Below are 17,114 nucleotides of genomic sequence, written 5' to 3'. Positions count from 1 at the left end.
AAGCGTTTTCTAATGTAATATTCTTTAATATTGCATTTAATATTACAAATTTAAAATGACTAAATTTGTTTAAAGTTTGTGGGCCGGCCCATGTCTAATGTCAATGTAGCAATTGGGCTATATCGGACCAGGAGGAGCCATGCCCCCCTTTACACCTCAAGCCTCGCCCTTATCCATCACTTCTCACTCTGCTCCCCCATCTCCGCCATTCCTCTTATCCTCACTCGGCCTGTCATGCGCTGACGCATATTGATTCGTGATCGCGTCCCTAATATAATAAGGATTCGGGGAAGGACGATTCTTCGTGGATCGGCCATGGACGTGTGGGCTCTCAACCTCAAGACCGCAGGAGGGTTATTCGTCCTTGGGGCGACCAGGAAGCACGATAGGGGGGGCTTGATGGCGCTGCGGTGGGCCGCCGCCGGGTGGAGGGTCGTCGGCGGCGTTGATTCCCTCTCCGGAGGGATCGAGGTTCGTGTGAGACTGAGGAGGTCTAGTTCGTCTGCGTCCGGGATCCGGTCGGTTGTGGTGAGGGCCAGCGGAAAGAAGAAGAACGACCACGGAAACCACTCTTCTTCTGGTAAAAGCCTCTGCTTTTCTCTCGTTTCTACTACTTGATTTGGGTTCTTGCGTCGTTTGTCGGTGATCTGCTGATAAATATCCAACTCTTTCTGATTTCGTTTTGGATTGCGTATAAAAAGGACTTTTTTGAGGCTATTTGTTGGATTGCTAGAACAATCGTGCCACTTATAATTATGAATGCTGTGGGTAGTGGAAATTTGATGTCCTGATTTGTTTGTATTAGTTCTCTGTGCTATCAAATAACTGGTGGGAGGATCTTAAATTTAGATCAGAAAGACCATGATTGTGTTTATAAGAAAAGGCAAATTATTTTTCTTCGTAAATTTACCAGTTTCTAATGTTTCACACACACACACACACACATATATATATATAGTCACATGCACTATGCTAGTATATATATATATATATATATATATATGTGTGTGTGTGTGTGTGTGTGTGTGTGTGTGTGTGTATACATATATATATATACATGTACATGTACATGTACATATACATATACATACATATATATATTGTTTAAGATCTTAGTATTGCTATTGGTATTTTTGTGTAATTTTCAATTTCTCCTTTATCTGTTTCTCCAGATTCTCCAGATCTGTAGTCACATGCACTATGCTACATTTTGAGAAATAAATGGCCTGCTGTGACTTCCATTCCTTTGGTCTAATTGATTCTCAAAACAATCTAAAGTGTATGGTATATATCACAAAAATGTTGGTTGGATCAGTTCTTGCATCAAACAAAACTAGCAGAATTTTGTCTTTAAGAATGTTCTGAAGAAGGCAGTTAGACTATTTTTTGTTTTGTGTAAAACAGCATTCAACATTCCTAGACAGGTAGACTTGCATAAAAAGAGTGTCATTGATGGTTATCACATGTCAATGCAGAACTTGAGAACAGATGGTTCAATGCACAAAAGACATGCAATAATAGCTGGTTCAAAAGGTAAAGTCTAGGAATTCTCAGTTGTTTATGAACATTCATCTCAGTATCCTTATGTCTGAACTTAGCAGCAAGACCATGATTCTAAATCTTAAGATGAGACTGATATTGGAAAGCAAGAACATGCAATTTTAAAGAAATAGCAAGGATAATTGAAATCACCTGTTTTGTGAAGTGTGATAGAGAGAAGCCCATACAGTACGCCACTGCAATCTTAGTCATTTGAAGTCTTACAATATCTGTTGACTTATGTCAATCATTGAAAAGCTGTGTTTTGGTAGATGTTTACAATGCTTTATAAACTCACAAATCATTTGTTTAGCAGGGAATAGTGATTCTTCAGTTCCTGAAGAAGATGGTCTTGATGGAAACATTCCACATTACAACAAATCAAAATTCGATGACTCCACTATGTCCAATCATTCATTGTCAGATTGGCGAGATTTCAGAGCAAATCTTGTTGCCCAGGAGCAGGTGAGTAAAAAAAAACTAATGCAAGTAGCACATCGTCCAATCGAAATTGTTGTTGTAGGTGTTGATGTTAATGACTGATCTTGGCTGGCATGACATATGTCACATGATATGTAACGCCAGAATTCACTTAAACTTTGTGGTATGAATCTTGATTTGCTATTTCATTTATGTTAAACTATTAAAAATATATGTAAGTTGTCATTACTAATCAATTATTTACAATTTTGGGTATTGTTTGGTGTGTCAATACTTTATTATTGAAGGATTCTATATTCCAATCTTGGATGGTAACACTCTATATTTACATGGAGATATTACTGCATTATTTGGTCAATCAATCTTATGTTTTAATCATGCTGAGGACTATGCTTACTTTGATACTGGAACTGTAAGACTTATATCATGCTATTTTTTATTGTTAAAGCTTTTCCTGATCTAACAACAAACCTACAATTCAACTCACAAGTAGAATTGAAGAACCACTTGGAGGACTAAACTGATTTCTTAGTCTCTTTTGAGTCTTCCACGGTATCAAGAGATAGCTGAAATAGTTAAACATTGCAGGTGGTCCATCCATTTCATGCTCTAGGCATCAGTCACTAGTACTACAAAATTAAAAAAGATATGTAAAATTCTTTTGTTAGTACTACATCAAAATTTAAAAATATATGTAAAATGCTTTTGGTACTGCAAATTCTTATCGATAGGGATACAAGCAATTAAATTGAGAAGAAGTTGACATTTTATTGAAGAAAATCTACACTTTTGCACGAGACATGTGAAATCAAATTAGATGAAAGCAGAATATCAAATGTTCATTTGCATAAGGTGAATAAATTTTGGGAGTTCATGTTATTAAAGAGTCTAAATAACAACATCAGTTGTTTCTCTATTTTTACTAGGATTTGGTAGAATTATCTAGTTGCTGTTGGATCTTTCTAGTTGTTTCTTGTATAAACTTTGGGTTGTTTGGTGTAGAATTCAACCTATACCAAATTTTGTCGTTATTAGATGGAAATGTGTTTTAGCCAATTCATGCTATTGAGTATCGTTGCATGCAATATAATTGTAGTATCTTAATTTTAATCAAGGGATAATTTTATAATTTGACTTAATGGGTGGAATCTTGGGGTAGGTAGGCCCTTCTCCCTCTATATTTACAGCCACCATCCTCTCATGATGATTGTGGTAGAGAGCATGACTTTGGATAAGGTAGAGAACATGACATTAGGGTTGCCTAGGAGGGAGATAGGGATCTGAATCCACTGTTTTACTCATCTTCTATAGAGGATAATATGATATTATGAGGTATGTGTATAAATCGTTGATCTTTTCAACTCGCATATAGAATAATATGATATTATGATATGGTGATTCATTTACTTTTGTTTTTTTTCTTGCATTTGAAGTTATTTTGCTTCTTTATTACCATAAATTTTTTGATTCAGACCTAAGATCATAATTTCATCCATATCTAAGATCATGATAAAGAAGGAAAATAACTTCAAATGTAAAAGAAAAAACAACATAAATGAATCCATATATAATATCATATTATTTATATAAAAGATGAGAAAGATAAAAAGGATTCGGGTTATTACATCATAATATCATATTATTGTATATAGGAGAAAAAAGATAAAGGATTTGGATTATATTACATTTGTCTCTTGCTGGTGATCTCTAATGCCGTCTTCTCCTCGGTAGTTGCACTATTTTCTATGATCCGGAGGGAGGGTGGTTGTAAATATGGAAGGAATAGGGTTAATCCTAATCCTAAATTTCACTTATTAAGTCTAATTACAAAATTACTCCTTAATTAAAATTATGGTATTACAAGAACTACTAAAGGTCGTGCCCCAATCATTTGCTTATAAAAGTCTCATTGAAATTATGGCTTAATCTCAATTTTAGAAACCCTGTTATTCATTCTCTATATGAACAAAAAATTCATATTCATTGTTAGCTGTTTTATTGGAACATGTAGACCTTGATGCAGGGTTGCTTGTATGCTTTTATTTAGAATAGAAATTGAGTTCCAAGAGCTTAGAGTATGATAATTATAAACCTGATTGGCAATCTGCCATTTAGACATTGTGTAATTAGTTAGTTGTAAATGGACAAATCAGTGATTTTAATGCCATCTGATCGTTCTGATGGTGTCTAATCTGAGCTCGCCCAATTTGCAAAATACAAATTGATTTGTGTTGCCTTTGGTCCTTTTTCTTCTTAAACAGGGATCAGTATTATTATTATCAAGGGGTTGACTGCAATGGTATATATATATATATAGCTTGCTGATGTAAAATGATATTATGTCTGTTATTGTCAGCCTGAGTTGCTTGAAACTTGGTGGGGAATTTAGGCAAGTAGCCTTTCAACTTGATTTTTTCAGGAGCAACTTATCGACTCTGGCACTCCTTGCAAGGACATGGCCTCAATTGAGCCACCCCAACGGCTTGGTCTGAAGTGGGCACACTCTATTCCTGTACCGGAGACTGGATGTGTATTAGTTGCCACAGAAAAGCTTGATGGAGTCCCCAGCTTCGAGAGAACTGTTGTCCTTCTTCTCAGATTAGGATCGAGAGACCCTAGAGATGGTCCCTTTGGAGTCATTCTGAACCGGCCTCTGCATAGGAAGATCAAGGACACGAAACCATCGAACCCTAACCTTGCAACCATCTTCGCAGACTGTTCTGTTCATTTTGGGGGACCGCTTGAGGCTAACATGTTCCTGTCGAGGATGGGCGATGGAGCACCGCTTCCAGGTCTTGAGGAGGTGATCTCAGGTGTTTGCTTTGGTGGCAGGAACAGCCTCGGTGAAGCTGCTGCGCTCGTCAAGAAAGGAGTGCTGAGGCCTCAAGATTTTAGATTCTTTGTGGGCTACGCCGGCTGGCAGTTTGATCAGTTATTGGATGAGATCGAGTCCGACTACTGGGTTGTCGCCGCCTGCAGCTCACATCTGATCGACGGAGCAACTGTGGGTGGTCCTTCATCAAACTTGTGGGAGGAGATTTTGCAGCTCATGGGAGGACAATATTCCGATTTGAGCAGGAAGCCAAAACAAGATAACTCCTAAGAGATTTATTTGTGATGCATTAAGCAAAGGTTACAAGTGAGCTATCTGTACAGGATTTGCTTAAACACAAGTAACTGTTGTCAATTTTCTGTTGCCTTTTCAAATAAAAAGATGTACATAGTGTCTTTGTTTTTACTATGGGAGAAAGAGAAATAAAACGTTGTGAGCCTTCCACATAAATTCTACTTTGGTTAGGCTTAGTGGATAAATAAATCAAGAAAATATGATCAGCAACATAGTTTCCATTTTGAATTCATAAGGTGTGTTACTATTTGCTGGTTTGTCAGACAAGTAATGTTCAATATCTGTCTGTGAAAATAACTATACTGCCTGCAAGAAAAAAATATCATCTACCGACACTAAAAAATAGGAACAAAGAGACGTCGAAAGAAATTAATTCAGCTCAATGAATGGCAGACAAATTTGAGCTTCCACTGGGGCCAAAAATTGACTGAAGAACGGATCACGATTAAGTGCATTTCTCAAATTGATAGTAGTCCACTTGTGGTAGTAGACTACTACTACTACTACTAGTACAAATCGATTGCTTCGATACATATAGAAACAATCATCTTTAAGAGAGTCTTATATGATTAGTTTGTTATTGAACAGTTTTCATCAAACAAAGAAAAAAAAAACAATGAAACCTTTTTGCATCAATTTTATCATAAACTGAACTTCCTACGACCCGAAGAGTATCTTCGATTAAATTCTAAATAACGACATTGATAGTATATCGCTGAAATCGAATCCCACTTTTGTCACTTACCCTTAAAAAAAAAAGCTTTGTGGATATATTATACTTGTTACGCTTATAATGACCAATCATAATTATTTGCTTGTGCACATATCACCTGAATAAAACAAACCCTAAAGTGACAACAAATTAGAAACATCAGATTTATATTCAGATGATTAAAATGAAACCCAAGAATGCTTTTTAACATTAAAAAAAAGTGTCAATAAGCATCCATATAACTATCCCCTAAATATCTATTAATACCTAGAATTGGTACATTGTGTGATTCCAGATCTATTCAATGTTGAATTAGCTAGTAACATAAGAGAAAAGAAAAGTTCCAATTTAGTGAGAAATTACCTTTGCTAATCTGGTGATAAAGCTGCAGCCAAATGACCAGTTTCTCTTGGTAAGCTCACATCTGATTTTTCTTGCTGCAAACAGATGGGAAAAAATATCATAACTGGATTCAATGGTATTGGTTTGGTTTCATGCATTTCACATTTTTTTTTTATTTTACTTGTTAAACAATGTCCTGCATTAGGATTTCCACTATGCATCATTAGGATAACTTAGGCAATCAGGCACGGTTCAAATCGAGAATAAGCTCCAAAATGAGGTCATTGGGTCAGAAAAGGATCTAAATTAAAGAACAGGAATAATACTCACAGCATCTTTCAAATAACTCCACTTAGCATGTCCCTCGTCAAAGTTGCATTTGCTGATCCGCCGCCCTTTTGGACTTGCAAACTATGGGTGGAGTGATCCGCGGGACTGATGGTATCTCCAGTAGAACAGTCATGCTTCAGCAGAAACACCAGTGCCATGCATTGAAGCCCATCTACGGATGATCCCACGTTCTTCCTTATTGTCGTGCAGAAGGGATAAACCGATCACCAATAGTCGCCACAAGAGCAGAAGCCTTCCCTCATATGGTGGAAGCAATTGGCATCTCTCAGCACGATGGTCCTCTCGTACACCTTGGCGACCAGCTTGAGGGTCGTGTGGCAGTCGCCGCACACCCGGAGGTTCTTGTACACCCGGATGGGCTTCCCTCGTGGGACACTGATGAGAGCCCAGGCCACGGCCAGCCTCTCACTGTGGTGCGCTAGCCCAGCGGCCTTCTCCTCCTCCCCTTCGTCATGCAGGGCGAACCCCGTGTCCGCTGTGTGCCCCTCCTCTTCTATCCTCTGCATCATCTCCCCCACCTTGGCGAAGATCTCTGCAGCCCGCTCGTGCTCCCGCTCCCCCGCCCGAAACACGTGCACGGCTCCGTCCTGCTCCATCCAGCTCCGCCCGGGCTCCTTGCTCACCCCACGAGCCCTCATCAGAGACCTGACCCGTGCCACGTCGCCCCACCGCCCCGCCGCAGAGTACACGTTCGAAAGCATCACGTACGGCACTGCGTCCGCCGGTGCCATCTCGAAGAGCCGCTCCGCCGCTCGCTCCGCTAGCCCCGCATTCCGGTGCACCCGACACGCCGCCAGTAGTGCCTTCCACACCGTCGCATCCGGTTTGCCGCTCATCCCCTCCAGCAGATCGACCGCCTCCTCCACCCGCCCGGACCGGCCCAGCAGATCGATCATGCACGCGTAGTGCTCCGGCCCGGGGGCTATACCGTAGACCTTCTTCATCGATTCGAAATGAGCTCGACCGGGCTCGACCAGACCGGCGTGGCTGCACGAGAATAGCAATCCGATGAAGGTCACGTAGTCCGGCCGGACCCCGGCCTCGAGCATCTCGTCGTAGAGACGGAGGGAATCCCTGCCCCGCCCATTCTGGGCGCATCCCACGATCAGAGCGGTCCACGTGATGGCATCGCGGCGGGGCGAGGCGTCGAACACCGCGCAGGCATCGTTGATGGACCCGCTCCTGGCGTACATGGTGATCAACGAGTTGGAAACCGAGAGGAACGTGTCGACGCCGCGGCGTGCGCTCGCGGCGTGCACCTGCCGGCCCAGCTCCAGAGCGGTCGAACCCGCGCAGGAACTCAGCACCCCTGCCATGGCGAACTCGTCCGGATCGATCCCATGGGCGCGCATATCGGAGTAAAGTTGGAGGGCCACGTCGTGCGACCCCTGGCGGGCGAGTCCCACGAGCAGTGAGGTCCACGTCACAACGTCCCTCCTTGGCATTCGGTCGAACACTCCTTGGGCGCAGTTGAGGCTCCCCAGCTTGCCGTACATGTCCACCAAGGCGTTCGCCACGTGCATATGGGAATCGAAGCCGCTCAGTAGGACTAGGCAGTGGATGCATCCGCCGGTGCCCAAGTCGCCCATGTAGGCGGCGGAATTCAGGGCGGAGGGGTAGGTGAACTCGTCCAACGCGAGGCCCCGGCGGTGCATTTCGGCGAACAAGCATAGTGCATCCGCGTGCAACGAGCCACGCGTACAGTTAACGATCAGGGCGTTCCACGAGATCGGGTCGCCCGAGTCCGATGACTCGAGGACCCGCTTGGCGCTGCCGAGGTCGGCGCAGTTGGAGTAGAGGCTAACAAGCGAGCTCTGGACGAAGGGACTGGAGCAGAAGCCGGCCCGGACTGCATAGCCGTGAACCTGGCGGCCGAAGCGAATCGCTCTCTCGGAAGCGCAGGCGGAGAGGACGGTCGGAAGAGTGAAATGGTTGGGCTCGACGGCCCCCGCCCGCATGCTGCGGAACCGCTCCATGGCGCTGCGGGCGTCGCCGTTCTGGACGAGACCCGCGATAAGAGTGGACCAGAGGACGCGATTGGATAGGGCCGAGGGCTGGGCAGAGTCGAAGACGAGGGCAGCGGCGGCGAGACGGTGGCAAGCGGAGTACATGTCGACGAGGCGCGCGGCAACGAGGGGGTTGCTGGCGAGGGAGGAGGTAAGGGCGAGGGCATGGGCTTGCTTCCCGGGGCGGAGGAGGGAGGCGGCGGAGCAGGCGCGGAGGGCCGCGGAGAGGGAGTAGGGATCGGCGAACGCATGGAGAAGCGAAAAGGTGCGGCGCAGAAGAAGGACGGAGGAGGAGGAGGAGGAGATGGCGGTGGGGCGATGCAAGGGGTGGCGAAGGGGCATTTTGGTCGAACGGAGGGCGGGAATTGGGGTCGGGATCTATTTAACGATCTTGCTATTGTTCTTTATGTGAAAGAGGTGCCTTTACCTCACTCACTCATTTAGTAAAAAGCAATTACTAGTGTTTTTTTGTAGGTAAATTATCCAAATATATATTTTTTTTTTTGTGTACATGTAGTTTTTCATAAAAATGAACGAGTACATGATTTTATTTTTTTGTTAATGTCAATTTTACTCTAAAGGTGCTTCACATTTACCCCTTTCTCCTTCCAATAATACATTGTGTATGCATTTTGGATTTGCCTTGTAACTATTTAGGTGGTCTCTTATGTCCTGTAATGAATACTCCCGAACTCCACAAACAGTGAAAGGAATTCCCATACGGTATATGCAAAGTCTCCATATAATGTCGGTCTTTCTTGACCGTCCGATGCTCGTAAACACTATACAGCACCGTCGGATCCTTCCTTAATCTGCTACCGAAATCGCACAAACATAAACAGAAAAAGAACAACGTTTTCTAATATGGTCGTTTAACACCACAGAACAAAAACAAAACCAAAATCGAGAGAACATGTTTTTAAGAAACCAGAGTGGTGGACGTCACAAGGCCTACCGTTACCTGACAGGCTTCGGAGGCGGCCAGCTGCACCTCGATAAGCGGCGAGAGGACGACTCCTCCGCGTGCCCAAAGCACATGCCTCGCCGGTCGCTGTAGTGGAGACCGCCCACCGCCGCCGGCTGCGGCACCCACGTCACTCGGCACCCGCCACCGCACCTGCAGACCTCGCGCAGTTTGGCCCCACATGCCCTCAGGGCCCGGCTCCCCCCGGCGGCATGAGACCCGTACGATGATGCCCCAGAACTCTTCTGTCGGCGGAGGACGTGCTGCTCGGGCTGATTGTGGTGGTACTGGCCAGCGGCACCATTGGCGATCTGGCTCAGCAATCCGCCGCCTCGCAGGTTGGGCGCGCTACGGACCCGATGCGTCCCTCCGCCACCATCATTGGCGGTGAGGGCGTTGAGACGAAGGGCGAGGATGGAGGCCTGGCCGTCGATGGTGGAGGTAGCTGAGGAGGAGGCGGCGGAGATGGGGCGCCGAGGGCTTCCCGGAACGCCACCGACCTGGCGATGGTCGTCGGCGGTGGCGGCGGCGAGATTGGAGGAAGGCGAGGGGAACAGGAAGAGGCGGAAGCGGGGTTGCCGCGCGTCGAGGCGGTCGTACTCGTCGAGCATGTAGGCAAGGTCCTCGTCGCAGGTGACGGAGACGAGGGCTTCCAAGTCCTTGGCCACCAGCTCGTACTTGATCGCTACGCAGCAGTGGAACATCTCCTGGATCCTTTCCTTGAGCTCTGCTACCCACCAAATACAAGGAAAGATTATGTGTGTCTGAATCTGCGTATATACGTACATATACATCCATACATACATATAAACCTACCCGAGAAGGAGATGGAGCGTGTGACGACGAGGACGCGAGTGTCGCCGCCGACGTACCTGAAGTGGTTGTCGGAGGGATGGGGGAGGATCTTGCCGCCGTAGCTGCAGAGGAACTTCAGGCGGTTCCTGGGGGAGACCGAGGGGGAAGAGGAGGAGGAGGAGGAGGAGCCTCCTGGCGCTGTTCTCGTCATGAGCGCTAGTCTTACGGCGTGTGTGCGGCCTACGGTCCTCCCGAGACTGCTACTGCTATTATTACGTGCAGGACTTTAGCAGCTAATAGGAATTTTATATCACATACACGAATAAAGAAAATAAAAAAAATCGTTTAAATCCCCCACAGAATGCAGGATACGAAAAAGATAAGGACTTGCGATCCAAAAGAACTCCACCAGCCTGAACAAGGAAACGTAACCAGATCAAATGTCCACGAGATCCCGCCCGCGGCGCGAGGGAGAAGGACAACGAACAACGGATCTAATATGGATTGGAGAGGCGCAGGAGATAGGGTCAGGCTTCACAGAGCCGACAATAGCAAAAGACCAGAGAAGCTTCACAGGATTCCAGCGGACGAACCGAACACAAACTGAACAACCACGTAAAATTCACCCAGGGAATACAAAAAGAAAAAGAAAAGGGAAAAGCTTGCCTGTTATTGATCTCGGTACCCCAAGACTTGAGGGAGGGAGATGAGACGAATGGGGACGATTTGGGAGTACATATTAAAACCCCACCGCAGGTGCACCGGGTGGGATAATTCCCTTCCGGTCCGGCCGCTGTCGCTGCTAAGATACCGATATAGATCGGGCTTCGTTTGGCCCGCTCCCTTGTAAGGCTGTGGGGTCCTTTTCTCGGAATTCAAGAACCTAGTGCGGATATTTGGTGGCATTTCTTTTATTTGGGTTGGGTGGGGATCAATCTGGGAGTGCCCATCAAGATTACGTGCGAATCTCAACAAGCACGCGGTTCCGAGGAAAGAAATTAAGCCGGAAAACAAAAAAAAGAAAATCTAACTAAGCAAGCATGATTATTCACGTTGGATGCTGCTCAAAATCTGATTTAGATTCCTGTTAATGCCAGCATTCGGAAGGATCTAAATTGTGATTGGATCTCACTCGAAAGGTCCAATAGGATCGGTTGGAAGCCAAACTTTCCAGTAGCGTCCCTCAATCATGGAACCGGCAGCTGAAAAGCAACTCTCAAGTGAAAAGGCTAAAGCTCTCGACGTAAATCGAACGCCTTGTAAATAGAAATAATCCAATCAAAAAAGATATTTTCTTTTTTATTTTTCTCTTCTTTTTCGATCTGTGTGTGGGGTAGAGGACAAGGAGTTGCGTCTTATTAACTGCAAGACCAAAAATAAATGAGAAATTAATGTTGGACGATCAAAAACAGCAACTGCGTCTACAGAGATTAAAAGATACATAATCTTTGCACCCAAAGAGACGCCAATCTTCGTAGATCACCATTCGATTGCGCTAAGACGATGAACAACAAAATAAATTAGGTAGATTACCATTTAAAAGGAGGGCAGCTTGCCTTGATGTGCTCGAGCAGGTAGTCTCAGACAACTGAGAGTGATGACCACAGTCCAAAAAGGAAGAAAACCGAGGGACGGGAAACTATTATTATTCGATCGCAAACGCCAACACAAGCATCGGAGCAAGCAAGAATTTCTTCTTTTTATTCTCTTTTTCTCCCTCTCGAAGCAAACGAAGAAAGATAGGTCTCGTTACAAAAGATGGCATTGCCTAGAATCCAAAGATCTGTTTACATGCCCTGAGAATATTCCCTTTCTTCTTCTTCTTCTTCTTCTTCATGGGAGATCTCAGCTGCTGCTCCTCTACAAACTCCCCTTCCCCATCTCCACCATCGGTGTCATGGATCTTCCAGTACCCTCCAGCAACAGAGGAGGACCTCCTCATTGTGAAGGCCTTCCTCACCATGGTCTCGAGGATGGTCTTGCCACTAGCCCTGAACCTTCGAGAGGCAGAGGAGCAGCTCCTGCTAAGTGCTAACCCAGAGCCCGGCCGTGCCGCATCCACCTCTTCCCATGTAAAGGACTGATCATGAATCTCGACATCGGTGTCTCCCTCTTGAGCCATAGATGTGGGATATGGGTGTTCATGGCTTTCCTTTGGCTCAGGATAGAAGGTGAGGTCTGAGAAGTCTATGGAACTGGACTTGCTTATGAAGCGATCGCTCACCCTCATCTTGCGGTACCCATTCATCATGCTTGACTACTTCGAGGAGGTGACAAAGCCTTGCGAAATTTGGCAGGCAAGGAGCTTCAGATGGAATAGGGGCGGTGATGATGGTGCAGTGGGCAGCTGGAGATTGAAATTTGTGATCAGGAAACCTGCAAGGTGGGTGGCGGAGCCAGAAATATGGATTGAGGAGGTGCATTTAAACCAAAGGGTCAAAGGGGATGCTAGCCGAAAAGAACTGTGGAGAGATATAGTAAATAATGTACCAACCGAGAGCTAGCCGAAAAGATCGTTCTGAGAAGAACAGCAAAAAGAAAATTGACTGGGACTTGGTAAAGATGAATTACCAAGAGCCGGGAGACTTCCAAAGCGGGGAGGACTTGGCTCTGGAATGGAAGACTGGTCTTTGGAGTGCCCTCTCGAGCACACCAATGCAAAGTCAACGCCACAGAGAAAGATGAATGGGAAGAAGTTGGGGACTGTCCGTCCAACGACTCCTCCTTATTGTCCTCAGGTCTAAAGCATTGGCGCCTGGTAGTTGCCTTCCTACATGGGGAAGACTGAGTTCTGAGAGGACCGGACAGTAGCACGTTAGTGGATCGAAACATATGTTTTTTACTTCACACTAAGCATGAGAAATTTCTTCTTTTCCTTCATGAAATTAACCCTTTGACAGACAGACAACTCTCCAATAGAAACCATCGTTTCTCAAAGCATGTCAAAAGGACAAAGAAAATAATTGAGGCATGGATGGCCGAAGCGATGGCCATTGCGGTAAGACTCCATTTCGATTTGCTAAGTCCCGTCTCAGGCAATCTTTGGACTGTCAGCTGGAGACAGACAGTGTATGGAGTCGGCTGAGTCGAAGGAATGCTCCAGAACTAAGAGGTGGGCCGGCATGCACTGGCATGACAGTCAAAGAGGACTGAATGATTTCCCAAGCAATCTGATCAATGAGAGGAATGAATGAATGAATATTACGGTGGCAAAAGAGAATAACTAAGAGATGAAATAATAACTAAGAAAATTATTGTGCATTGTGAAACGGAGATCTAATTTGAAACTTTCATTACTAATTTGAGACGTTGAGTAGACAAGTCAATATTTCTCCGGCAAGAAGATAAATAATACGCTTTGATTTGGCTACTTCTATCCATAAATGGCTGGATCATAAAAAGAAGCAAATTCGAGTCTTTTGAAGAACCTTTAGATTTGGATTTTCCAACAACACTTGGTTAATAATGTTGCTCTCTCCTTTCTTCTGTAAACAGGGCGATGAGGCCAAGCTCGATCGTGTAGCAATTGCAAGAGGAAGATGGTTTTTTGTTGGGATGGTTGATCGATTCCCTGGTCTCATCAGATGTGGAACTTCAAGCATTAGTGTCTCAGGTCTGACTTTGCTCAAGTGTCTGCTACGTTCTTTTCCTTCCAGTTGGCCTTCAGTTTCTTGCATTAGAAGTAGATGAGCTGCTTCCTTATAGATTTTTGTAGCGTTGATTAAGCTTTTTGGATTACTCTCATTTCATTGGCATTTCCCCTCATCAAATGGTCTGCAGAAGGAAACAGGAAAAGTAGCCCGTCCTCGGTTTTCCTCCCACAAGAAATCAGCTGTTGTACCTGCTTACATCCCGATTACTTGCCGAGATTAAGGATGTCTTGGTTTTGGCATTACATTTGAGCGTGAAAGAAAAATCAAATCGTATTCGTATGAACAAATCACATTGCAGACAGCTGTTTCCAAGCTATAGGCGATAGATCACATCAGCTACATGTAGGACACATGAGCAACATGGGAGGGCCAAATTATCCCCTCTCTGGGGCAAGGTAGAGGAGCAGGCTGTGCGATGTAAGTGGGAAACCGCTGTCCCGGCATTAACACAGAGAGATCAGATGCGCACTGCGTTCCGACCTGCCATCACCAAGCGACAATGGTGGTCAGAGTGACTTACTGCCGAAGCATTACAGGCAATAATTCTGAGGAACTTACTGTTATGGAATTCTGAACCTTCTCCTGAGAGCGATGAATCTGAGCTTGTGGCCGGTCGAGCTCCGACGAACCATGTGCATTGTTTCGGGAGCGAAGAAACGATGCCCTTGGCTTGATTAGATGCTCAAATATGGCCATGACGAGGAACATAGAGATCAAGATCGCGGTGGCTGCTAAACCGAACGAGATGGCACTCATTGATGTTCCCATGTCCTTCCAAGAACCATCCCTACGGTAAGCTAGTTCTGATGATGACCTCTCTCCAAAACCATTCATGGTTTTTTGTCCCTCCCTGTACACCAACAATATGCGGGTCAGTAGCCTGCTCAACTAGAACTTACAAAGATCAAACTCAGCTAAGAGATTGCCATGACAAGGCTATTGTGTCATGTGAAATTAAGAGAATCTAGCAAGCTATGTGCCCATTCTAATCCATACTTCATTAATCTTTATCACCCACAAATGGATTCCACTTGAACCGTCATTCTTGGAGGATCACTCGTGTTAAAGCAGCTCTTCTACTATCTCTTCTTTATTACTTTCCTTTGCCCATTCCAATAACAACGAGAAAAAGGGATGAACATACAGTTGTCTGGGAAACTCATTACTAAAAGTTTCAAGTGATTGCAAACGAAAAGGTTCAAGATGTTCAAAAGAAAACATATGATGGGGGTATCTCTTAAGCAGTAGAAGCACAGAAATTTGGACCCAATCTTTCTTAATTCAGATGTCAGCACAAGCCCGAGTCGGTATATAGGAACCCAAATTTGCTGCTACAACAATGTAGCTGAAGAGAACTGCGGTTTAACGACGGGGAGAGAGAGAGAGAGAGAGAGAGAGAGCGAGCTGTTGTTAGTACTTTCTCAGAATGATGACCGTAATGGTGCGAGAGGTGAAGCGCAAGCAAGAAGCATGCAGACCGGCCATGGAATTCAAGGTGAACAGAAATGAATGGGAACTACTGACAAGAAGCAAAAGTAGAAAACGAACCAGTCAGGTGAAGACTTGCAGGCTGCAATGGTGCTACCCACCCGGAAGGAAAGAAAGAAAGTTACTCGTTGACGGTGCAAGCCAAAGCGCAATCAACAATCTCCAACCGGCCGGGCTGCAATGGATGCTCGGCCTTCTTTCATGTCCTCCGCTCAACAAGCTTCTTCCCTCTCATGACAAACCAGTACTTGATGCCTGCCCAATGACAATGGACTGATCGAAACCATGACCCGAGATCACTTAGGCAATGTCATGTCGGGAGAAGGAAGATAAACAAAGGGCAAAGCTAGTATCCTACGTGCTTCCCACCACCACTTTCGAAAAGAAAAGCTGCTACGCCAGCTATAAATTACAAGACAGGCCGCAAGCGTGGCATAAAACTATCACCACACTGTATAATGCTTCCGAGTTTGACAAAATGAGGGAGTCAAAATCACGTCTACAGCGACCTCACAACAAGGAAAGAGAAGAGCAGAATCTAAGGCGAGAGCTGATACAGATGCATCGGTAGAGGTATCATGATTCAGGAGAAGAAAGCAATGGGTCACCTAAAAAGACTCGAAGCGCGGTGCACATGACCAGTAAAACCAAAAACCCAAGGAGGATCGCAGTCGAGGAGCCATGACATTCCCCGAACCTTTTTTCTTGTCGATGATGATAATACATGGCTGTAGGGGCCCGTAGGTCTTTATCCGAAGCAGAAAAGCGAACGGCCATATCATCCATTGGAGCTCCCGCATGAAGCAATGACGGAGGAGGAGGGTAAGTAAATGAATGAAGCTACAAAAGGATGTTTGCAGAGGGCAGGCATCCCTTGTTTCAACAGGTGATTAAAGAAGGGGGATGTACATATACATATGAGCTGCTACGATTGTAGGTTGTCCGAGAAGAAGAGCGGTAGGACAGGAGGGGGGCCAGTGCCTTCAATATACTATGATGATGCATGCAGTGAGGGTCTGCCGTCAACAGGACGAATAAGTTTGTCCGAGAAGGCGTTGATGATTGCAAACAAGGAGGCATTCTCTAGGAACCGAAACATGGAATGAGTTGAGACTTGGATCATTCATTAGGTTTGTGATAATAAAACTGGGCTGGGCGCTTTGTCTTTCACATCGATCCTTTGCTTCTCCAAGTAACAGGAACGGAACAAACATGAGGCGTACCAACACGGTCACTTTCATCTCCGAAAGCAAGAAAGTCTCCCCATGAAAGCAACCCATGGCATAAAGCAAGAGCTTAAGGATGCGTCCAACCATGGCTCTGTAGCGCTGGTTCTTCTTTTCCCTGCATCAAACACAGCATGTGGAACCGTTCAGAAGAATACAAGAATGTTGATTAAAGGAGAAGAAAGTGGACGAGCAGAAATGAATAGCCCAATCAACGAATTCGAACCATACGACAGCGCGCTTGTAAATCTGAGAAAAAGTCAAAGAAGAAAAAGATGGAATCCTCTGAACATTTCACCCGGTAACATCAAACTCTCGACAGATAAATAAATATATAGTCAACGAGGGAAATCCATGTCGTGCGTGTCTGATGCTGCTTGTGCTATATAAATTAGATGTATCATCAGATTTCGATAACCAGATCTCCAAATTCAAGCCTATAAACTTACTTTCTGTTTTTAAGAAGAGAA

The 17,114-nt window shown here is 45.1% G+C and overlaps 3 protein-coding genes and 2 long non-coding RNA genes across 6 annotated transcripts; 1 reads left to right on the top strand and 4 right to left on the bottom strand.

The window, feature by feature from the left end:
- Positions 1-176: 176 nt before the first annotated feature.
- LOC103972490 (uncharacterized) lies at positions 177-5,218 on the top strand. Of its 2 annotated transcripts, none has more exons than XM_018821055.2 (3): positions 177-580; positions 1,856-2,004; positions 4,433-5,218. In XM_018821055.2, the coding sequence occupies exons 1-3, from the start codon at positions 316-318 to the stop codon at positions 5,081-5,083; spliced, it is 1,065 nt and encodes a 354-aa protein (XP_018676600.2). In that variant the 5' UTR covers positions 177-315; the 3' UTR covers positions 5,084-5,218. The 2 variants fall into 2 exon arrangements, with proteins under 2 accessions (XP_018676600.2, XP_009385120.2); XM_009386845.3 differs by having other exon boundaries at positions 178-580; positions 4,400-5,218.
- Positions 5,219-5,969: 751 nt separating this feature from the next.
- LOC135597815 (putative pentatricopeptide repeat-containing protein At5g52630) lies at positions 5,970-9,080 on the bottom strand. Its single transcript, XM_065091338.1, has 2 exons — positions 6,492-9,080; positions 5,970-6,256 (listed from the first exon to the last, which is right to left on the bottom strand). Exon 1 carries the CDS (start codon positions 8,858-8,860, stop codon positions 6,716-6,718), a length of 2,145 nt encoding a protein of 714 aa, XP_064947410.1. The 5' UTR covers positions 8,861-9,080; the 3' UTR covers positions 5,970-6,256; positions 6,492-6,715.
- Positions 9,081-9,329: 249 nt separating this feature from the next.
- LOC135585500 (uncharacterized) lies at positions 9,330-11,040 on the bottom strand. Its single transcript, XM_065091339.1, has 2 exons — positions 10,299-11,040; positions 9,330-10,209 (listed from the first exon to the last, which is right to left on the bottom strand). Exons 1-2 carry the CDS (start codon positions 10,486-10,488, stop codon positions 9,476-9,478), a joined length of 924 nt encoding a protein of 307 aa, XP_064947411.1. The 5' UTR covers positions 10,489-11,040; the 3' UTR covers positions 9,330-9,475.
- An 853-nt stretch (positions 11,041-11,893) lies between these two features.
- On the bottom strand, positions 11,894-13,066 carry LOC135596687 (uncharacterized). The gene is made up of 2 exons (XR_010480999.1): positions 12,849-13,066; positions 11,894-12,653 (listed from the first exon to the last, which is right to left on the bottom strand). It is a non-coding gene; the product is annotated as an uncharacterized LOC135596687 (long non-coding RNA).
- Positions 13,067-13,649: 583 nt separating this feature from the next.
- LOC135596686 (uncharacterized) lies at positions 13,650-15,909 on the bottom strand. The gene is made up of 3 exons (XR_010480998.1): positions 15,479-15,909; positions 14,489-14,780; positions 13,650-14,410 (listed from the first exon to the last, which is right to left on the bottom strand). It is a non-coding gene; the product is annotated as an uncharacterized LOC135596686 (long non-coding RNA).
- Between the last annotated feature and the right edge of the window lie 1,205 nt (positions 15,910-17,114).

The sequence above is a fragment of the Musa acuminata genome, chromosome BXJ1-11 (assembly GCF_036884655.1).
Source record: "Musa acuminata AAA Group cultivar baxijiao chromosome BXJ1-11, Cavendish_Baxijiao_AAA, whole genome shotgun sequence".
Classification (NCBI taxonomy): domain Eukaryota; kingdom Viridiplantae; phylum Streptophyta; class Magnoliopsida; order Zingiberales; family Musaceae; genus Musa; species Musa acuminata.
Note: the sequence above shows the minus strand (reverse complement) of the source record. Positions and strands in the feature narration are given on the sequence as shown.

What these genes read in the sequence shown, in the direction of transcription:
- LOC103972490 (XM_009386845.3), top strand. Translation starts at nt 316, where the DNA reads ATGGACGTGTGGGCTCTCAACCTCAAGACCGCAGGAGGGTTATTCGTC. An exon ending in CGGAAACCACTCTTCTTCTG is followed by an intron (nt 581 to 1,855) that starts GTAAAAGCCTCT and finishes TTTGTTTAGCAG; the next exon opens with GGAATAGTGATTCTTCAGTT. An exon ending in ATCTTGTTGCCCAGGAGCAG is followed by an intron (nt 2,005 to 4,399) that starts GTGAGTAAAAAA and finishes TGATTTTTTCAG; the next exon opens with GAGCAACTTATCGACTCTGG.
- LOC135597815 (XM_065091338.1), bottom strand. Translation starts at nt 8,860, where the DNA reads ATGCCCCTTCGCCACCCCTTGCATCGCCCCACCGCCATCTCCTCCTCC.
- LOC135585500 (XM_065091339.1), bottom strand. Translation starts at nt 10,488, where the DNA reads ATGACGAGAACAGCGCCAGGAGGCTCCTCCTCCTCCTCCTCCTCTTCC. An exon ending in ACGCTCCATCTCCTTCTCGG is followed by an intron (nt 10,210 to 10,298) that starts GTAGGTTTATAT and finishes GGTGGGTAGCAG; the next exon opens with AGCTCAAGGAAAGGATCCAG.